Source organism: Aphidius gifuensis, linkage group LG4 (assembly GCF_014905175.1).
Source record: "Aphidius gifuensis isolate YNYX2018 linkage group LG4, ASM1490517v1, whole genome shotgun sequence".
In the NCBI taxonomy this organism is placed as follows: Eukaryota; Metazoa; Arthropoda; class Insecta; order Hymenoptera; family Braconidae; genus Aphidius; species Aphidius gifuensis.
In genome coordinates, this window is record NC_057791.1 from 1,419,152 (window position 1) to 1,437,868 (window position 18,717).

The 18,717-nt window shown below is 24.3% G+C and overlaps 1 protein-coding gene across 1 annotated transcript; it reads right to left on the reverse strand.

Annotated features, from left to right (window-relative positions):
- Positions 1 to 503: 503 nt before the first annotated feature.
- Positions 504 to 16,325, reverse strand: LOC122854357 (vacuolar protein sorting-associated protein 13A-like). The gene is made up of 9 exons (XM_044154906.1): positions 15,823 to 16,325; positions 15,604 to 15,711; positions 15,403 to 15,529; positions 11,420 to 15,318; positions 10,159 to 10,325; positions 9,824 to 10,085; positions 9,635 to 9,701; positions 3,944 to 9,546; positions 504 to 3,876 (listed from the first exon to the last, which is right to left on the reverse strand). Exons 1-9 carry the CDS (start codon positions 15,961 to 15,963, stop codon positions 3,745 to 3,747), a joined length of 10,506 nt encoding a protein of 3,501 aa, XP_044010841.1. The 5' UTR covers positions 15,964 to 16,325; the 3' UTR covers positions 504 to 3,744.
- Between the last annotated feature and the right edge of the window lie 2,392 nt (positions 16,326 to 18,717).

An 18,717-nucleotide genomic window follows, 5' to 3' on the forward strand; every position in this document is an offset into this window, starting at 1 on the left:
TATAAAGTAATGAAAAATAAATGATTACAAAAATTTAAAGGTAATAAATAATTAATAAAAAAAATTAATAATTATAATTATAAAGTTAAAAAAAAAAATGAATGAATTAAATAATTAAATGAAAATAATGAAATGCTAATAATCGGTGTTAGCAAGTTGTAAATATACAAATGTGTGTTAATTGTGTTCACCATTTGTATATAAATATTTTACATTTTGTGAAATTTTGAATAAAAAAATATCGATAGTGTAAGATATATTTCATATATAGTTAATGAAGAGACTTGATAAATGAAAAAGAAAAAAATTTAAAAACAAAAAAAAAAAAATGAATGAATTTTAAATAAAAAATTTACCCAGCGTCTGCATAATAATTATAATTATAATAATAATAATATATATTTAAATAAAAAAAATGAATGAAGTAAAAATCAATTTATAATATAAATTTTTGATTGATCGTTTAAATAAACGAATTAAAAAATAGAAAAGAAATGTCGAGAGAGAGAGAGTGACATTTACAAAATAATATCGAGCAAATGAAATATAAAATTTTCAACTAGCTACACGTGACGAAATATATTATATACCAATAAATATGACATGATTTATTATCGAAGTAGAAGGTGGTGCGATATAAAAAGACGACTATAGTTAAAGCAAAAAAAAAAATGAATATATGATTAATACGAGGATAATGATTTTAGGGATATTGACAAGTTGATTGAAAAATAATAACACGCAAAATAAAAAATATAATTTAAACATAAAATAAAAAAGCTGCAAAATAAATTAATAATTATGATAAAAAAAAAAAATTTAAAACAAAAAGAAAGCTGGTTGTTTATTATATAAATATATTATATATATGTTTTAGCGAGTAATTAAGATATTTTGTAGATAACATTACACTTCCATTGAATCTTATTCAAATATTAACAAAATGTAATTAATACATTTGTCAATATAAACATAATTGTGGCCACAGATATCCACTAAGTCTCACCTTAACAAAAAGATTTTTTAAATAATCACATTTAAAAAATAATAAACAAAATAAAAACCAATTATTAAAATACTAAAGGGACGAGATAAAAATTACGAGTGGGAGAAAAGGGGGATGAAATTAATTAAACCACACACACAAGCATGAATTTAAAAAAAAGATTTTTTTTTTTCTTTTTTTTTGTTTTTTAATATTTAAAAATCACATGTGCAGCAAACAGTGATTTAAATGAATTAATAAAAGTTGAAAATTTTTAAATAAAACAGCGAAAATGAAATAATAATATTAATAAAATGTTATTTTGCCTAGATGATGATGGACAAATTGACGAGCATTAAAAGAAAAAAAAATGTTACGATTGTTTAAAAATTTAAAAATGAAAAAATAATAATAATAAATGTCAGCTGAGGTGTGAAATGTTTAAATGACGATGTGTGATAATGTGTCGTTTTATTTAACAATAATAATTTATGAAAAAAAAAATATTAAATTGAGGGGGTGGGTTATATTCTACATCCAGGGAAATGCGCGTTTGTGAATTACTAAATGAGGCTAAACGTAAATTTTCAATTTTAAAAAGAATTAATAAATTATAATGATCGAAAATGAGTGAATTGTTCTCGTGTATGTCTGTTTATTATCTCGCGTTATTTACACACTGAAGAAACACACCAGGGGGGTAGAAAAATATATAGAATAAGATATAGAAAAAAAAAAAAAAAACTAATATAAAATGTAAAAGTTTTCTGTAGATGATGGGATTTTTAAAAAAAAAATATTTTGTCTCGACGACAGGGGAATTATTAATTATTTCTGTAAAAAGAAAAATATAAAAATTATCTCTGCATATAATTATTGTGACGAAAAATATTATGAATTTTTTTTTTTTGCAATGTCGTTATTATTTTTTCGATTTTTATTTTAATTCAATTCGTAACATTTGTCTTGTAGATTTCATTATTTTTTTCATTCATTTTTTTTTTTTATCATCTTGTCTTGTCTTGAATATATATTTCGTTCCTTCAAAAGAAAAAGAAACAATTTTTTTTTGTTAACATGTTATATTTGCGCGTTTGTCGAATTAGAAAATGAAAAAAATAATAAATGAATGTCCGTGTGTGATTGACTTTTTCTAATAAAAAAAAATTAATAAATTAGATAAAAATGTGAATGTTTGAAGATTATGATGTATGAAAGTGTTAAATGTGTGTAAAATTTCTAGCTAAAAAAAAATCATGATTTTATATCTTTTTTTGTCGAAATAAAAAAGGAAAAAAAAAACTTTAATAATTAATTGAATGAATTAAAAATTGTTAGACAATTTTAAAATTATAATTTTTCGCGATATAAAATTAATAAAAAAACAAAAAAAAAAAAAAGAAAAGAAATGAGAATAATCACGAGGTAATAAATGAGAATACTGTAAAATTATTCTGGGCTTTGTAATAAACTTTAGAATAAAAATTTTTAACTACGAAAGAAAAAATAAATATTAAATTAATTTAAACAAATAAAATAAAAACAGACACAAAGTGGTAATTTAAAAATAAAAAAAAGGGTTAATTATAAATAAATAAATATAAAAGTAGTAAAAAACAAAATGAAGAAAAAATAAATGGGCCAAGCTCTAAATTTTATTTGAATATATTTAATAATTATATACATTGTATGTTGTTCATAAAAATGTATATAATTAATTTCGAAATATATAAACACATATTTATATATATTATATATACACACAAACACACATTTCAAGATCTTTATTATAACATTAATAATAATTAGACGTTTGGCCAGCAACAACGTATACGCATATATATATTATATTATTTTTCTTTTTTTTTTTTTTACTCAAACATAATTATATAAACAAATATTACCTGTTACATTTATATTTTTGTCGTTAACATTGTTTTTTTTTTTTGTTTATTATTCGTCAAATCATTGTGTATAATATTAATAATAATATAAATAATAATAATAATTAATAATCATCAGCCCAACATTAAATTAATCTCAATTTCCTCGTTGATAAATCAATCAATTTAATTCTTGATTTCTTTTTTTTTTTTTTTTTTCTTTTTATATATAACTTTAATAAAAAAATGAAAATCATTTTGTTCCTTAAAAAAAGAAATTTAAGTAAATTATAAATTAAATAAAAAATTAATTATTCACACGCATGACATGGGGCAGTTTATTAAGTAGCAAACAAAAAAATGAGTGGATGATTTAAAAAAAAACGGGATGGTTTATATAAAAAAAAAAAAAAACTATTAATAATAATAATTATAATAAATATGTAAACACAACACAATTTCCCTGAACCTTGGCTTACTCCCCAGCCCCCAAAGTATCCTTACTCTATATAGACATCTTAAATACGTGTAGCTCTTAAATTATTTACTTTAGTTTTGAGTGGAGATGCCTGTAAGTGTAATTTACTAAGACTTTTTGTAAATAAATTATGAAATAAACTAGATGTACTTTATCCAAAAGTATCTTTTTGTCTAATTTCAATTATAATTATAATAATTTGTTTTATGTTTATATACTTTATAATAATAATAATAATGATAATTAAAATGAATAATTATAATTTCTTTTTTTTTTTGTTCTTTTGATATTTTTCAATCAATGAAAAACATGTACAACATTTAAACATCTCTTTTTTCTTTTATATATAATATTAGTAATAAATTCAACAAAAAATAAATTAAATAATATAATGACACTTATGTTGTTCTACATCTTGAACTAATCATGTTCAAAATCATGGCAGTATTAATTTTTTTACTTAGCCATTCAAGGGTTGTTATATCGTTGCATTCCAAGTACCAGTCTGATGATGATTGTGACATTTGATTCTAAATTAAATAAATTATTAAATTATTTTTTATTTTTGTTATTGTAAATTAGATAAATTATTGTTACCTGTGTTGCTTTGTTGACATGAAATATCAATTTATTACCATCAATTGTCGGTGGATTATCCAATTGTTTTGTTTCAATTGCCCAAGCAATATGCCAAGATGCCCATATACTACATCTTTTTTCAACAAGATATATTTTTTGTAATGATATTAGAGCAATATGTTTACCATCATTTGACAATGCAGCATGTGCCCAGTATGTTTCACCTTTTGGATATTCATTTTTAATAACAGTATTTAATAAATACATTCCACGTGCTTTATAAGTTGAATATAATTCAACAGCTGAATATGGATTAATATAACGTGGAAAACGTATTCTTGATACATAATTATATCCCATTTCTTGTGCTCTTTTAATTGTATCAAGAATAAGACCAGGTTCAATACGTAATGATGATTTACCAGCTTCAAGTTTAGTTAATTCAAGAATACCTTTACCAAGTGCTTTAAGTGAATATTTTAATTCTTCTTGATGTGTATTATCACTTGGTTTAACAATTAAACCTGACATTTCTAATTCAACACCAATTGAATATGAACGATCAAGTGTTAATGCTGATAATGGTGTATCAGTACTTTCAAATCTTGATACTTTTCCTTTGGCTCTTGTATTATCATTATCTAAATTAATATTTAATATTGGTGCAAATAGACCATCCATACATGAATATCCAAGTAGACATGATACAGTATAACTTAGTTTTTCAGCAATTTCATCACCTTGTATCATCAATGTATCAGTATCATAAAAACTATCACCAGGTGATTTAAAATTATAACTATATGGATTACCCAAAACAGTCATTGACAATATTAATACATTAAATTGATGTCTCAATTCATCTTTAAAATTTTTCCATGCATCAATAAGCCACTCTTCATTGTCCATTGTTAAATAATTTTTTTCATAATGTGGTAAACGAAATTCTGCACTTTTTAAAAATGTACCTTTACTAGCATACTCAAATATTGGTCTAATAATACTACAATAATCAGTTGGATCATGACTTATTATTCTAGCATCAGCTGATGCTAAAAATTTAACATGTATTTTAATTGGTGCAATATATAATAATTCAACAATATTTGATTTTTTATAAATATTTTGTTTGTCATTTAAACATGGTAATGGTACATAAACATTAAATAAATCAGTTTTTAATCTTGATGCTAATGAATGTTTTGTATCATTACGTTTTTTAGGTAATAAATCTTTAATTAAACGTATGAAAAATTCTTCTTGTAAATTTAAATAAAATTCACGTATTATTAAATTAATTTTTTTATATATATCATGTGTTTGTTTGGCTTGTTTTAAAATAAAAAATTCAATACAATGTTTTAATTTTGGTATACCAAAATTATTATTAAAACATTTTTTAGTACCTGGTCTTAATATTATTGGAAATATTGAATCATGTATTTGATTATCAATTTGTATTCTGTGTATATTACCCTGTACATATGTTAAATTATTTGATTTTCTAATATGTATCCATATACCTGGTGAATATGTACGTCGTAATTTTGCAAAAAATGGTTTAGTCATATGCATTTTATTAAAATTAACATCAATAAAATTATTTGATTGTATTTGAATTGTTGGATTTTTATATTTATCTTCCATCCATGCATTTAATTCTAGAGTTAATGGTTTCCAACGTTTACCAGCATCAAGTTCCCAATGAGCTGATGAATCAGTTATACTTGCATATGCTAATTCTCTACTATTTTTATTTGGTGTTTGTGAATCAGCAACAATACTCAAACCAATACCAGCTAGAGCAAAAAAAATTTCACTTTTACTATTTTCTGGATCAACAATACTTTTAACTTTTAAAAATGTTTCTTCATCTTGTGTAAACATTAGAACACGTTGTTTTTTTTCAGCATAACTTATCCAATAAACAACTGCTTTATTTTTTTGTACTTTTTCAGTTGTTGTTGTTGTTGTTGTAGTATTATGTTCATTATGTTCATTATTATCAACATCATCATCATCATCATCATCTGAATCACTACTACTACATATTGATGATGAATTAACTGATGTAGCAAATTTTGGATCATTTGTAAATTTTTTAGTTGTTGAATTTGATTGTGGAATTAATGGTGAACGTTTTAATGTTCTAAATGTCACTGTTTCTTGGCCATAACCATCTGTATAAAATTGTGCAGTGTAACCTTTATTTTTACTATTATAAACATTCCATACAAGTTGACGAATTTCAGTTGGATCATCCCATGTATATAATACACTTTGATAAGGACTTAATAGTGCAACTTGACCTAAATTAATTTGATTCATTTTTAAAAATAAATCATCACATAAATTATCAACTCTAACTGGTGCATCACCTGATTGATATTTTTCAAATGTTATACGAAATGGTGAATTATTACCACCACGTACTTCAACAATTAATGCTGATCCATTTTCCATTCTCAGGACAACTCTTCCAACATTGGTAACATCAAAATGTTGTGATACAAGTTGACTTGATTTCCATTTAACTCTCATTTTCATTGATTCAGTATAAGGCCAAAATGCAACACCTTGTCCAGATAATAAATCATTCCATAAATCAGCATCTTCATTTTCTTCCATAAATCTTAATGCTCTTTTAGTATTATTTTTAACAAAAAAATATGGTAAAAATGTAACAATTCTTGTGAATATTGGTGATAATGTTGAATTTGCAATTTCAGCAAGTATTCTATATTTTCTTTTTCTTTCAATATCTTTACATGCAATTAATGACATTGAACTTATTGCATCAAGACCAAATGGTAATGACCAATCTGATTGATGTACTTTTAACATAACTAATTTTTTAGGTGTTTTTTTTTGTGAAAATACAATTAAATCTTCACCAGGTATATCAATTATATTTGACATTGTTTCTTGATATTCTTGTATATTTAATGGTAAACCAGTTTTATTTATAATCCAATATTCAGCATAAATAACAACAGTCCAACTACCATTTTTATTTAATTCAACACATAGTACAAGTGGTCTTAATGGTATATTATCTGTTTCACCATCAGCATACATTTTAACTAATTTTCTTTCAAGATCAGAATTAAGTTTAAATGTACCAGACCATTGTGTTGATAAATAATTTTGTATTTTAAAATTAACAGTTGTATCATTATCACATTTAATTGTATAAACATTAATTTTTTCACCTGGTTCAATTCTAACATCATAATTAATTGTTGGTACATTAATATCAACAACAAATGGTAATTTATTATCAAATATTATTGGTGGTACAATACTTATTAAATATTGTGGTACTTGACAATTTGTTCTTTCAAAATTTTTACTTTCATTACATACTATTTTAACACAAAATAATGATTGTACATCATCATTTTTACCATAACAATATATATCCCTTGGTGTATTAATATGTTCACTTGAATCTTTCCAATAAATACCTCTTTCACTAACTTTAAAACCTTCAAAATGTACTGGCATTATGTGAATTGAATAATGATAAGTTATATACATTGGTACATTATATGTATCATGTGGTTCAATAATACAAATTTTTATATTATCATCAAATGGATTTAATGCTTCACCAAAATTTTTTAAATCAACATTATTACATTGATTTTTTTTATAATATAAACCAAGTGCATATGATGTTTCATTACGTATTTGTAATGGTGAACGTACTGTTATTGTACGATGAAGATGATGATCTGTTGTAACTTCAACAACTAAATGATATCTTATTTCATTACGCATTGGACGTAATGGTATTAATTTATAACCATACCATTTTGGACAATATATTATTGAATCATCAAAATTATCAATATGTATACGTAAACTTTCTTCTGTCATACTATTATAAATATGCATTGGTGAATCATCAGGAAATACAACTGGTGTATTTAAATTATTTTCATAATTACCAACAGTATTATTATTGTTGTTATCATCATTATTCATAAATCCATATTCCATATATTGTTCACTCATATTTATTTCACTGTCTGGACTACTTGGTTCACTTATTGGTGAATCATTATTTGTACGATATTCACATGATGCTATTAATTTACCAATACATTCATTATTATCTTTTTCATCAGCAAATAATTCAATTTTACTTGCATGACCAATGCCATTTTGTAAATTTATTTTACCAGCACTTGTTGGATATATTGGTATACCAGTACGATTTTTAGTAAATGTATTTATAATTATATCAAGTATACCAATTGTATTTTGTGTTACAGTAAAATTTAATTTATCATCAGCACTTATTATTATATAATTTGCTAAACTATCATTTTCAATTTTTGTATCATCATTTTGATAATTGTTATTATCATTAACAGGAAAAAATTCAGTATCATTTGTTGTTTTTGTAAAACTACAACATCTTGTTGAACTATAAGAAAATTTACGTGTATTTTCAACAACATGTTCTGGTGTTAATTCAAGACCTTCATCTTCACATTTACTTGAATGATCTGAATCAGAATCATCATCATCTTCATCATCATCATCACTGTCTTCTTTTGTTAATAAATGACTAAATATTCTTGCTAATTTTTCTGAGCCTTCTTCGTCATTTGAATCAGAATCTTCATCTTGTTCAAAATTATATTCTGGTAAACTTGTTTTTGTTGTTAATGTTGTATCTGGACGAATAAATATCATATCCTCATTACTTTGATTATCATCATATGTATAAATATCTGTTCTTTTTTTTTTAGGTGTTGATTTTTTAATTTGAATCCATGAATGACGACAACATGAACTTAATTCATGTGCTTCAGCTTGTTGAGCTTTTATTGTTAATTCCCATGGATAATAAACAACATCATCCTTGGTACATAGTTCAATAAATGGCTCCCAACTACCACGACTAGCATTATAACAAAATGCATGTATTTTAAAATTTGATTCAAGCTGATATCTATCATTTATTGAATTAACAGTTGCACCAATTTCAATTTCAGCTTTAATCATTGGTATTCTTTCAATAGTATCTTCCATTTCAAGTACAATATGTATACCAACTGGTCGTAAATTAAATATACGTATTTGATTTGAATTTTCATCAATTGATTGTATTTGATTGACAATTGTATGTTCACCATTTTTTTTACATGGTGTTGAAAATATTTTTTTTGGTGACCATAAATCAACATGTGAATTACAATCAAATGATCCATTTTTATTATCAAATTTACCATCAATAATTTTTATAATTCCTGTAGCATCATTTAGAATTTCATTAAATGTATATATTGTACCAGCAGATAAATGTACATCAATTGAACTAACATCAAGTGTTATTTGAGCTCTATCATCTGGTGAATTTTCTTTGGCACAAATTTCAATATCACATGGACGAAGAACCCATTGTGGTGCTTGACGACGAAAACGTTCTTGGCTTTTACTTTTAGCTAATACATTTGATAAACAACAAACAATTGATGATGAACCAGTATGACGAGAGCTTTCAATTGATAATTCAGCTTGAACTAAAATTGCATGAGCATTACTTGCTTTTAAATCTCCAAATAATAATATTTCAGGTTTACGAATTCTTATTGATACTGATGTTCCTATAAAAAAAAAACAAAATACATATAATTTATTTAAAGAAAAACAATTTATTATAATTCAAGCTTAATAATGTAGATTAATTTATACCTGGTTGATCCTCAAGATCAGTTGTTGTCTGAGAAATTGATCTAAAACTACTTATTCTCAATTTACCCTAGAAAAAGAAGAAAAAACGAAATAGAATTTAATTAAAATTTAATGAAATAAATATAAATGGTAATTTAATTTAATTTATTTTGATTAAATAACAAAATAGAATAATAATAAATAAATTACTGAATGATTGTTGCCACTTTCATAGGCTTCATTAACAACCCCTTTGTCAATTTGCTCAGTTGGTAGTGAATCAACAAAATATCTTGTTAATTGAAGTAAAAATGGTATTGATAAATTAACACGTGTTTCTTCAATAAGCATGTCAATACATTTATCACCAGCTGGTGCTTGTGTAAATGTAAAATCAAATACAGGTGGTTCAGACACTGATATACATGATTCAAAATTAATACCAGCTGATTTTGCTGGTGACTGAATGATCCTGTAAATAATATAAATATTATTATTAATTAGCTATAATTTGTATTAACAAAAACAAAGAATTAATAACGTACTTTCTGATGACTATTGATTCTTTTCTTGTGTCTTCAAGAATACATGTTCTCAATGAAATTTTCATACTCATACTTTTATTGCTAAAAAGCTCGAAAGACAATACCATTTCTCCGATACTTAATTTTCCAAGTCCGTTGTTTAAATCACGTACTGGTGAGCTCAGTACCTTCATAGATGTAAGAGAAAAATAAAATTTTATATTATAATAATACATAATACGAATTAATGAATTTTAAGAACATAGGACTACATAAAAAATATTTTGTATTTTATTATTCAGCTCACTTTTTTTACTTTATAATGCCCTGATAAATTTGAAAATTGGTCAGCAGTTTTTAAAAAAATTAGCTTTTGTATTAGGAGTATAGAACAACATGAGAGGTATTTTGTGAATTTATAAATAATAGACTTGCTTTAATATTTAATATTTCATTTAATATTTGATATTTTTGAAAATACCTCCTCGCTTATTCTATGTTCCTGATACTCGAAAATTTTTTTTTTCCCATCAAATTTCAAAAATATTTTAAAAATAATAAAAAAAAATATTTGATATTTTTGGAAATACCTCCTCACTTATTCTATGTTCCTGATCCTCCAAAATTTTTTTCCATCAAATTTCAAAAAAATTTTAAAAATAATGAAAAAAAAAATTCGAGTATCAGGAACATAGAATGAGCGAAGAGGTATTTGATATTTTTGAAAATACCTCCTCGCTCATTCTATGTTCCTGATACTTAAAAAAAATTTTTTTTCCATCAAATTTCAACAAAATTTTAAAAATAATTTAAAAAAAAAAAATTTCGAGTATCAGGAGCATAGAATGAGCAAAGAGGTATTTGATATTTTTGAAAATACCTCCTTGCTTATTCTATGTTCCTGATACTCGAAAATTTTTTTTTTCTATCAAATTTCAAAAAATTTGTGGAAAATAAAATATTCGGGTATCAGGAACATAGATCGAGCAAGGAGGTATTTTCAAAAATATCAAATATCTCTTTAGTTCCTGATACAAATCGAAATTTTTTTTTTTCAAGTATTAGGCAAACATAAAAAAAAAAGAAGTAATTTTCAAAGATTTTATTTATTATTTATCAGGAATGTAAAAAGCTTAAGAAGGTATTATTATTCAAATAGTATTATTTTTTTTTTTTTTTTTGTGGATAACATAAAGAAGAAAATTTAAATTTTTTTTATAAATAAAATTAAATTGCAATTTGCAGAAAATCCAAGTGTTCTTTTTACATTAAAACAACATACCTCATCAGAATCAGTGAATAAATTAAACTGCAATCCATCAAAGCTCATTTTTATATTAACTTCACAAACAGGATGTTCATCATGAGTAAAAAACACTTCAAGTTTTTTAACAGCTGCATCATCAGTATGTATTTTTTTATCAACAATATCATCTTCAAATGATCCATCAACAGTAACGTTTCTTTGATGCATTGATATAATTTTCGAAATATTATCCTCCCATATATTTAAAATAACAGCAAGATCTTTTTGACTCAAGTTAATTAATAGCATATCAACAGAGCCTTGTATTTCACAAAGACCATAAATTTTAATTCCAACTTGACTTCTACATTCAATATTCCTTTTGATATCTAAACGTATTTGAACTGGTTCAACAATTGGTTCTTGAATTTTTAAAACACCAGAAAGTGTCATAATCGCTCTTGATATTGTCATTGATGAAAATTTAATTAATATATTATCAATAATTGTTGTTTGTTTATATATTTCATTATCATCATCATCATAAACAATTTTCATATTATCATTATATTTAAAAAAGTTTTCAATATTCAATATACCCAAATCAAGTACAAATACATTTGGTGAATCTCTTTTTTGTGGAAATAATAATGTTGGTGCTTGTATGTCAATCATTAATCTCAATTTAGTTGATGTTTTTCTTAATTCTTCAATGCTCCAATTCAAGAATAATAATGATGCATCAATTGGTAATAATGATTTAATTAAACTAACAAATGGATGAACAAAATGACGACAATCACGAAATATTTCTGATAATAAAATTACATTAATTTTACCAAATGTTAATTTAAAATTACCATCTGATTTAATATTATTATTATTATTATTTGATGATGTTATAATATCAGATACTGAATATAGCTTTGGTGAATGACGTATGTATTTTAAATCAAATACTTTATCATCATCAGTTGTTAGTATTTTATTATAAAGTGTTATATCACTTAAATCATCAATTGTTAAATTACGTAAATATATTCGTAATATCATTCTTTCATTTGCATTATAAATACAATCACTTTCAATACCATTTAATTTAATTTCCAATAAATCAGTATCTTTTGTACATAAACGTAATATAAATGTATTTAAACGTGCTGAATAACTTAATTTAATTGCACCAGGTGGTACTGGTGGATCAAAATCACGTTTTTTAAATAAATTAATAATATATTTTGTTATTTCAATAATATCTGGTAGTTCATTTGTAAATGGTATACATATTAAATCTTCATAATAATCTTTTAATTTTAAAAATGCTTGACGATGAAATACAATATTAAAATTTTGTATATTAACAACTAATGATTGTTCAATACTTTTAAAATGTGTTTTAAAATCAGGACAATTTGCTTTAACTTTTCTATATGATATACCAATAACATCATATGTTCCATCAGTTGATATTAATTCAAGATATGAACCAGTTATACCAGCATTTGTTTTATCAGCAAGTACAATTGTACCAACACCAAATTGTAATGCTGGACCATATTCCATTATTGCTGATTCAAGATATAATGTACATAAACGTAATATTAAATATGGTTTTTCACGTCCATTACTAGTATGACTAGCATGTAATGATAACTCACCAATCATTATTCTTAATAGCAAATTAACATTATTATGTGGTGATATATTATCATCAAAACCAGAATAATTTACAGATCTTATCCAGTGTTCTAAATCTTCTTCACTAAATTCTGATGATGATACAATACTTTTATCTGTGTCATTTAACATTGCTCCTGCTCCTGCTGTTGATGATGATGTTGATAATAATAAAATATCATTGTATTCAGATTTTTCTCTACACATGACAAATGATGAAAGTGCAACAATTGTTCTAACACGAAATAATTCATATGATGATAATGGCTGACATTGACTAACATCCTCTTTTATTTTCATTAAATTAATACGAAATTTTTCAATATCACAAGGTTTTGGAATAGCCATTAAATTCATAAAATCATTTAAACATAATAATTTATGTTTTGATATATTTAACTTTAATGTTGATATTGAAATATTTAATTTAAGTCTTGGTAATAAACGATATTCTGGTTTAATACTAAATGATATTGTTATATTTGATTGAATTTTTGGTACAATATGACAATCTGAATCTTTTAATTTACGTGATTCACGCCAATCATCACCTGAATGACATATTAATACTTGACAATCACTTATAACAATATGTATTCTATCATATAATAATTCTTCTAATTCCATTAATGTTGCATCTTCAAGTTGTACCTCAATTGGTTGTAGCTCTGTTTTAAATATCATTCTTCCAAAATCCATAATTAATATATTACCACCTTGTTGCATTGTTCCACGATCAGGAAATACAATATATGGTCCTTTAATATCAAGTTTTAAATTAATTCTCATTCTTCTACTAATTATTAAACATAATATACCAGCAATTTTTTCTTCAGTACGTCCATATAATTTTTGTAAACTCCATGCTAAATGTTGTACTTTTGTTATATTACGTTGAAAAAATAATAATAATTCTTTAATAGCATAATTATGATAAGTTACTTCAAATGATTCAAGTCTAACATTAATATCATAATTAAAATCAGCGTTTAATGGATTTTTTTCAAAATCAATTGCCAAAAAATTAACAGCTGCATTACCAGTTAATATATTATCAGCAGTTACAAGTGGTATTAAATCATTATCAATTGATACACCCTCAATAACAAAACTTTCAGCTCTTGCTGATAATTTATAGGCTGATAATTCTGGTCTTGTTTCAATACTAGTAAGAAATTGTGATATTGTTATTAAAAAAATTTCACGTTCATTTGATAATAATGTAAATGATAAATTAGCCAATGTAAAATTATATTTTTTTTCAATATATTTTGGTAATGTATCAAGTTTAAATTTTTCATCAATACTATTTGGTTTTGGACTTAATGGTACACCAGATAATTCTTGTAATTTTTCACAATTAACAATTAATTTAATTGATGATCTTTTTGATTCAACACTAACACATTCTGGTTGTTTTTTTTTAAGTTCAATTTTAGCATCTTCACGTCCAATAATAATATTTAATATTGTCAAACAATCTTCATATTTTTGTAAATCTAATTTTAACTCAGTATCATTTGGTCTTAATAATGTTTGCATAAATGTATCTTTATATATTTTATAATTTTTTCTATGATTATTTAAATAGCTCCATGTATATGGACGTATATTTTGTTCAAGTATAGCTGTACATGCGTACTTCCACCATTCTTTTGGATTTTCTTTGACCTTAACAACAGGATGACATTTTTGCATTAAACGAGTTTTTTCAATTGATCCTTGTTGTAATGATTCCCATAGTGCACAAAATATTGTAAATTGTTCTTCTGATATTTGTATTGATACATCTGGTAATACAAAATCAACAAGCATTCTTGATACTTGTCCATTTGTATTTTGTGTTGCAATGACTTTTATTTTTGTTGTAAATGGTTTTATTATAAATTTAAATTCTTCATTATTTATTGTTAATGTTTTTAATGAACGATGCATTATTTCTTTCCAAGTTATTAAATTTGTAAAATCCCAATTACGAGGATATACTGGTAATGATGGTGTACCATTTGGATTTAAATATATACTTAATGATTCAATTCTTATTAATTGATATATTGATGTTGATGCTGTTGGTGTTGTACCTGGTTTCCATTTATTATTTGTTGTTGACATTGAAAAACTTTGTATACAAAGACCACATGATATTTTTGTTTTATTTGAAAATGTTTCTTCATATCTTATGTGAACATTATTTATTGTTATATGAAAATTTTTTACTAGTGATGCTTTAAGTCCATCAAATAATCCAGATGGTAGACCTAAATTTTAAGTAATTTTAAATTTTATCTTAATTAAAAAATACAACTCGAAATAGTTTTAAATTAATTTTAAAATTAAATTACCAGTTTTAAATAAACCATCACCCTCTAGCTCTTCAAGAATTTTTCTTTTTGCTGATCTCATTAATCTTTTTTGTATTTCTTCGTCGTAATTTCCCGACATTCCTGGCACAGCCACAATATAAATATCCTAAAATAATTTACCATTTAATTTTGTATTTATAATTAAACGATTTTATTTTATTTATTTTTATATTTTTTTACCTCTACACATAATATAATTGGCTGTGAAAATAGGCTTGCCCATGGTATCTTTAATGACACTTTTCCAATAATACCAATTTCGATTCTAATTGGTAATCCAAGTTGATACTATCACCAAAAATTAAATTAAATAAAGTTTTAATTGATCAAACAATCATTAAAGATTAATTAGATTTTTTCTATTTCGTTTTAATTAATTAGTAGAAAAATGGAACTTACCAATGCTTCTGGTCTCAGCTTGAGATCAGTCAGGTACGTTTCACCGGAAAATATTCCAACATTAAATTGTTCAGTGTCAAGATCCTCGACATATCTTCCCAGTAGACGATTGAGAAATGCTGCCACCGCACCCTCAAACATGATTACAATATATTTTTGTCTTTTTAAATGAATAAAAATTAAACTATACACTTGTCAGTCACACCTATGACACCTCGTCCACCTCGAAACAAATGTATGTCTTTAAAAATTTTTCTCTATCAATAAAAATAATTATTTAGCTTTTAAATAAACACCAGCTCGATTATTAATCGAGCACCAAGTTGATTTACCCACCATAACCTCGCGACTGAATTTATAAAGCTATATGATAAATTTGATGTATGATGATGATGATGATGATACTCATCTTTGGTATATAATATCCATCAGCTTATGCGCGAATCAAGAGCCGCAGGATAATATTGATTATATAATATATTTTCTTCTTTTTTCCAATTGTAGGTCTTCGTTTAACTGTGTGTATACTCACCCTTTGATGTTCTTTGTTTCTTATACGCATGTACTGTTTTTTTTTTTTCGATTTTGATTAGGTAGTATCAAGCTGTTTCGACATAGAAAATTCTAATGGAAAAATCATGGCTAAATCATTAGACTGGAGTGGTTTAATGCGCAACAAATTCAACAGTTTAGCTGGAATTATATTAGTAAAAAAATAACTTTTAAAAATTTCAATGGAAAAATAAAATATATAAAAAAATTATCAAACAAAAGTACTTTTTTTTATTATTATTTAAACCTTCATATACAAATAAATATAAAAATTAAATTTTCGAAATTTTACTATTAATATATATAAATTTAAATACAGTAATATATTAATTTTCGTTTTGTTTTTTTCTATCTTTTTTGCAATATAAAAAATTAATAAAAAAACATTAACAATTAATTGAATAAATTATATTTATTCAATATTTTTTAATTGACTGGTAATATATTGAATTTGATTTATTGTTTATCACTTAATTGATGAGTTATTTTGAAAGAAACAATTGGACTTTTGCCCCGAATATATTCACCAACTGGTGATTTAATTGTTTTTTTTTTAAGAAATGATTCATAAGATGGTGAAGTAATTGGGGTTTTATTTTTACTTACGGTTGTACTTTCAGCAGAATCGTAACTAGTAATAGCCATTTTAGGTGTTTTTTTTGGAGTTACGAAAAATCTTCCAGCACGATGTGTTTTTTTAATTTTTTTAACTGATTTTGTTAGATTATTAAATTTAAAAAATTTGGGTGATGCTGAAATAATTGAGTGTCTATTTTCAATTGGTGTATTTGGTGTTACAATAATACCTGGACAATCTATTTTTCTTGATGCTCCAACACTGGGATATTTTAATCCATGAGATTTTCTTTTAGATGATGATAAACTTGGTGAAAATACCAAAGATTTTCTTGATGCAATTTTAGTAGTTAAACAATTTGGTGATTTTCTAAACTTTGTAACATTTTTCCTGTTTGATTTTGTAACTTTTGAAGATTCATCATCAGATAATTTATTATTTGATGAACAATTTGAAGCAAGTAAATCATAACCACCTGAACTTCCAACACCAGAATCAGAACTTTGATTTTTATTAATTAATTCAACAACACTTTGAATTGTTTTATCATGTTTCATCAAGTAATTTAAATATTTTTCAGCTTCTTTTATAAATTCAAATACTTCTTTTAATTTATTGTAATTAAATACTGATGTATTAACAGATGATTTATTGGTTTTTTTTACATTTGATTGTAAACAATTTGAACGTTTTTTAATAGCTTCAACAATAATTGATTTTAATTCTTTATTTTCATCATCATGTAATAATGAATCAATTGACCAACTTTTTGAAAATGATTTATTATTTTTATGACTATCAAATGTATCCCATGTACTTTTATTTAGATCATCATTTTCATCATTTTTTTTATTTATATTATCAACAAAATTATCAAGCTGTTGTTTTTGTGATTCTTTAATTATTTTTTCTTTTTCAGATTCTTTTAAATCTGTTACTGAGATACGTTTTTCCAAATAAAATGGAGATTTTGATCTCTTTGGAGCTGCTGATTTTTCACATAACATTTTTGAATGTAACAATTCATCTTTTTCAGGTGTTTTTGGACTTTCTGAATTTGTTATTGACACATCATTAGCACTATCAGCTTTTTTAGCACTTTTAATAATAGTTCGTGTCAAATTTGATAAATCAGAAGTATAATTTTTTGGAGAAAACACTTGATCACCATAATATGTATCCCATCTTTCTTGAGTTGAATCAGTATCAATTCGTGTTTTATTAACACAAAGACAATCATCCAGTGATTGTTGTTGTGCTTGACATTTTTTTAAAATTGTTTCTTTTGCATTAATTACTTTTAAATTTGGTGTTGATATACTTCTCCTCAAGCTTGATGATTTTTCTTTTCTTGGTGATGTTAATGAGTTACATAAAATTTCTAAATATGCAAATTCATCTTTTTCAAATGTTGCTGAGTTTGTTAAATTCATTAATTTATTTTCATTCAATTTGTTTATCTTTTTATTTATTGACTCAGTTGATTGTGTACTTTCATATTGACAAGAATCATTTATTTCTAATCCTGATGGTTCTGATTCATTTTCAATTAGTTTAATAATATTTTTAAATAAATAAAAATTTTTTTCACCAATACTTGGAGAACCATAATGAATAATTGATTCTTCAATTATTGTTACTAATTTTTCTCTAATCATATCAGGATTTTTATCATACTGATAAGCTAGTTGTGAAATAAGAGTTATTGTTTCATTGAGTGATGAATCATCACTCATTTCAAAGATTGATTTATTTAGCAAAGAACA

What these genes read in the sequence shown, in the direction of transcription:
- LOC122854357 (XM_044154906.1), bottom strand. Translation starts at nt 15,963, where the DNA reads ATGTTTGAGGGTGCGGTGGCAGCATTTCTCAATCGTCTACTGGGAAGA. An exon ending in TATTCACTGATTCTGATGAG is followed by an intron (nt 10,326 to 11,419) that starts GTATGTTGTTTT and finishes ACATCTATGAAG; the next exon opens with GTACTGAGCTCACCAGTACG. An exon ending in ATGTCAACAAAGCAACACAG is followed by an intron (nt 3,877 to 3,943) that starts GTAACAATAATT and finishes TATTTAATTTAG; the next exon opens with AATCAAATGTCACAATCATC.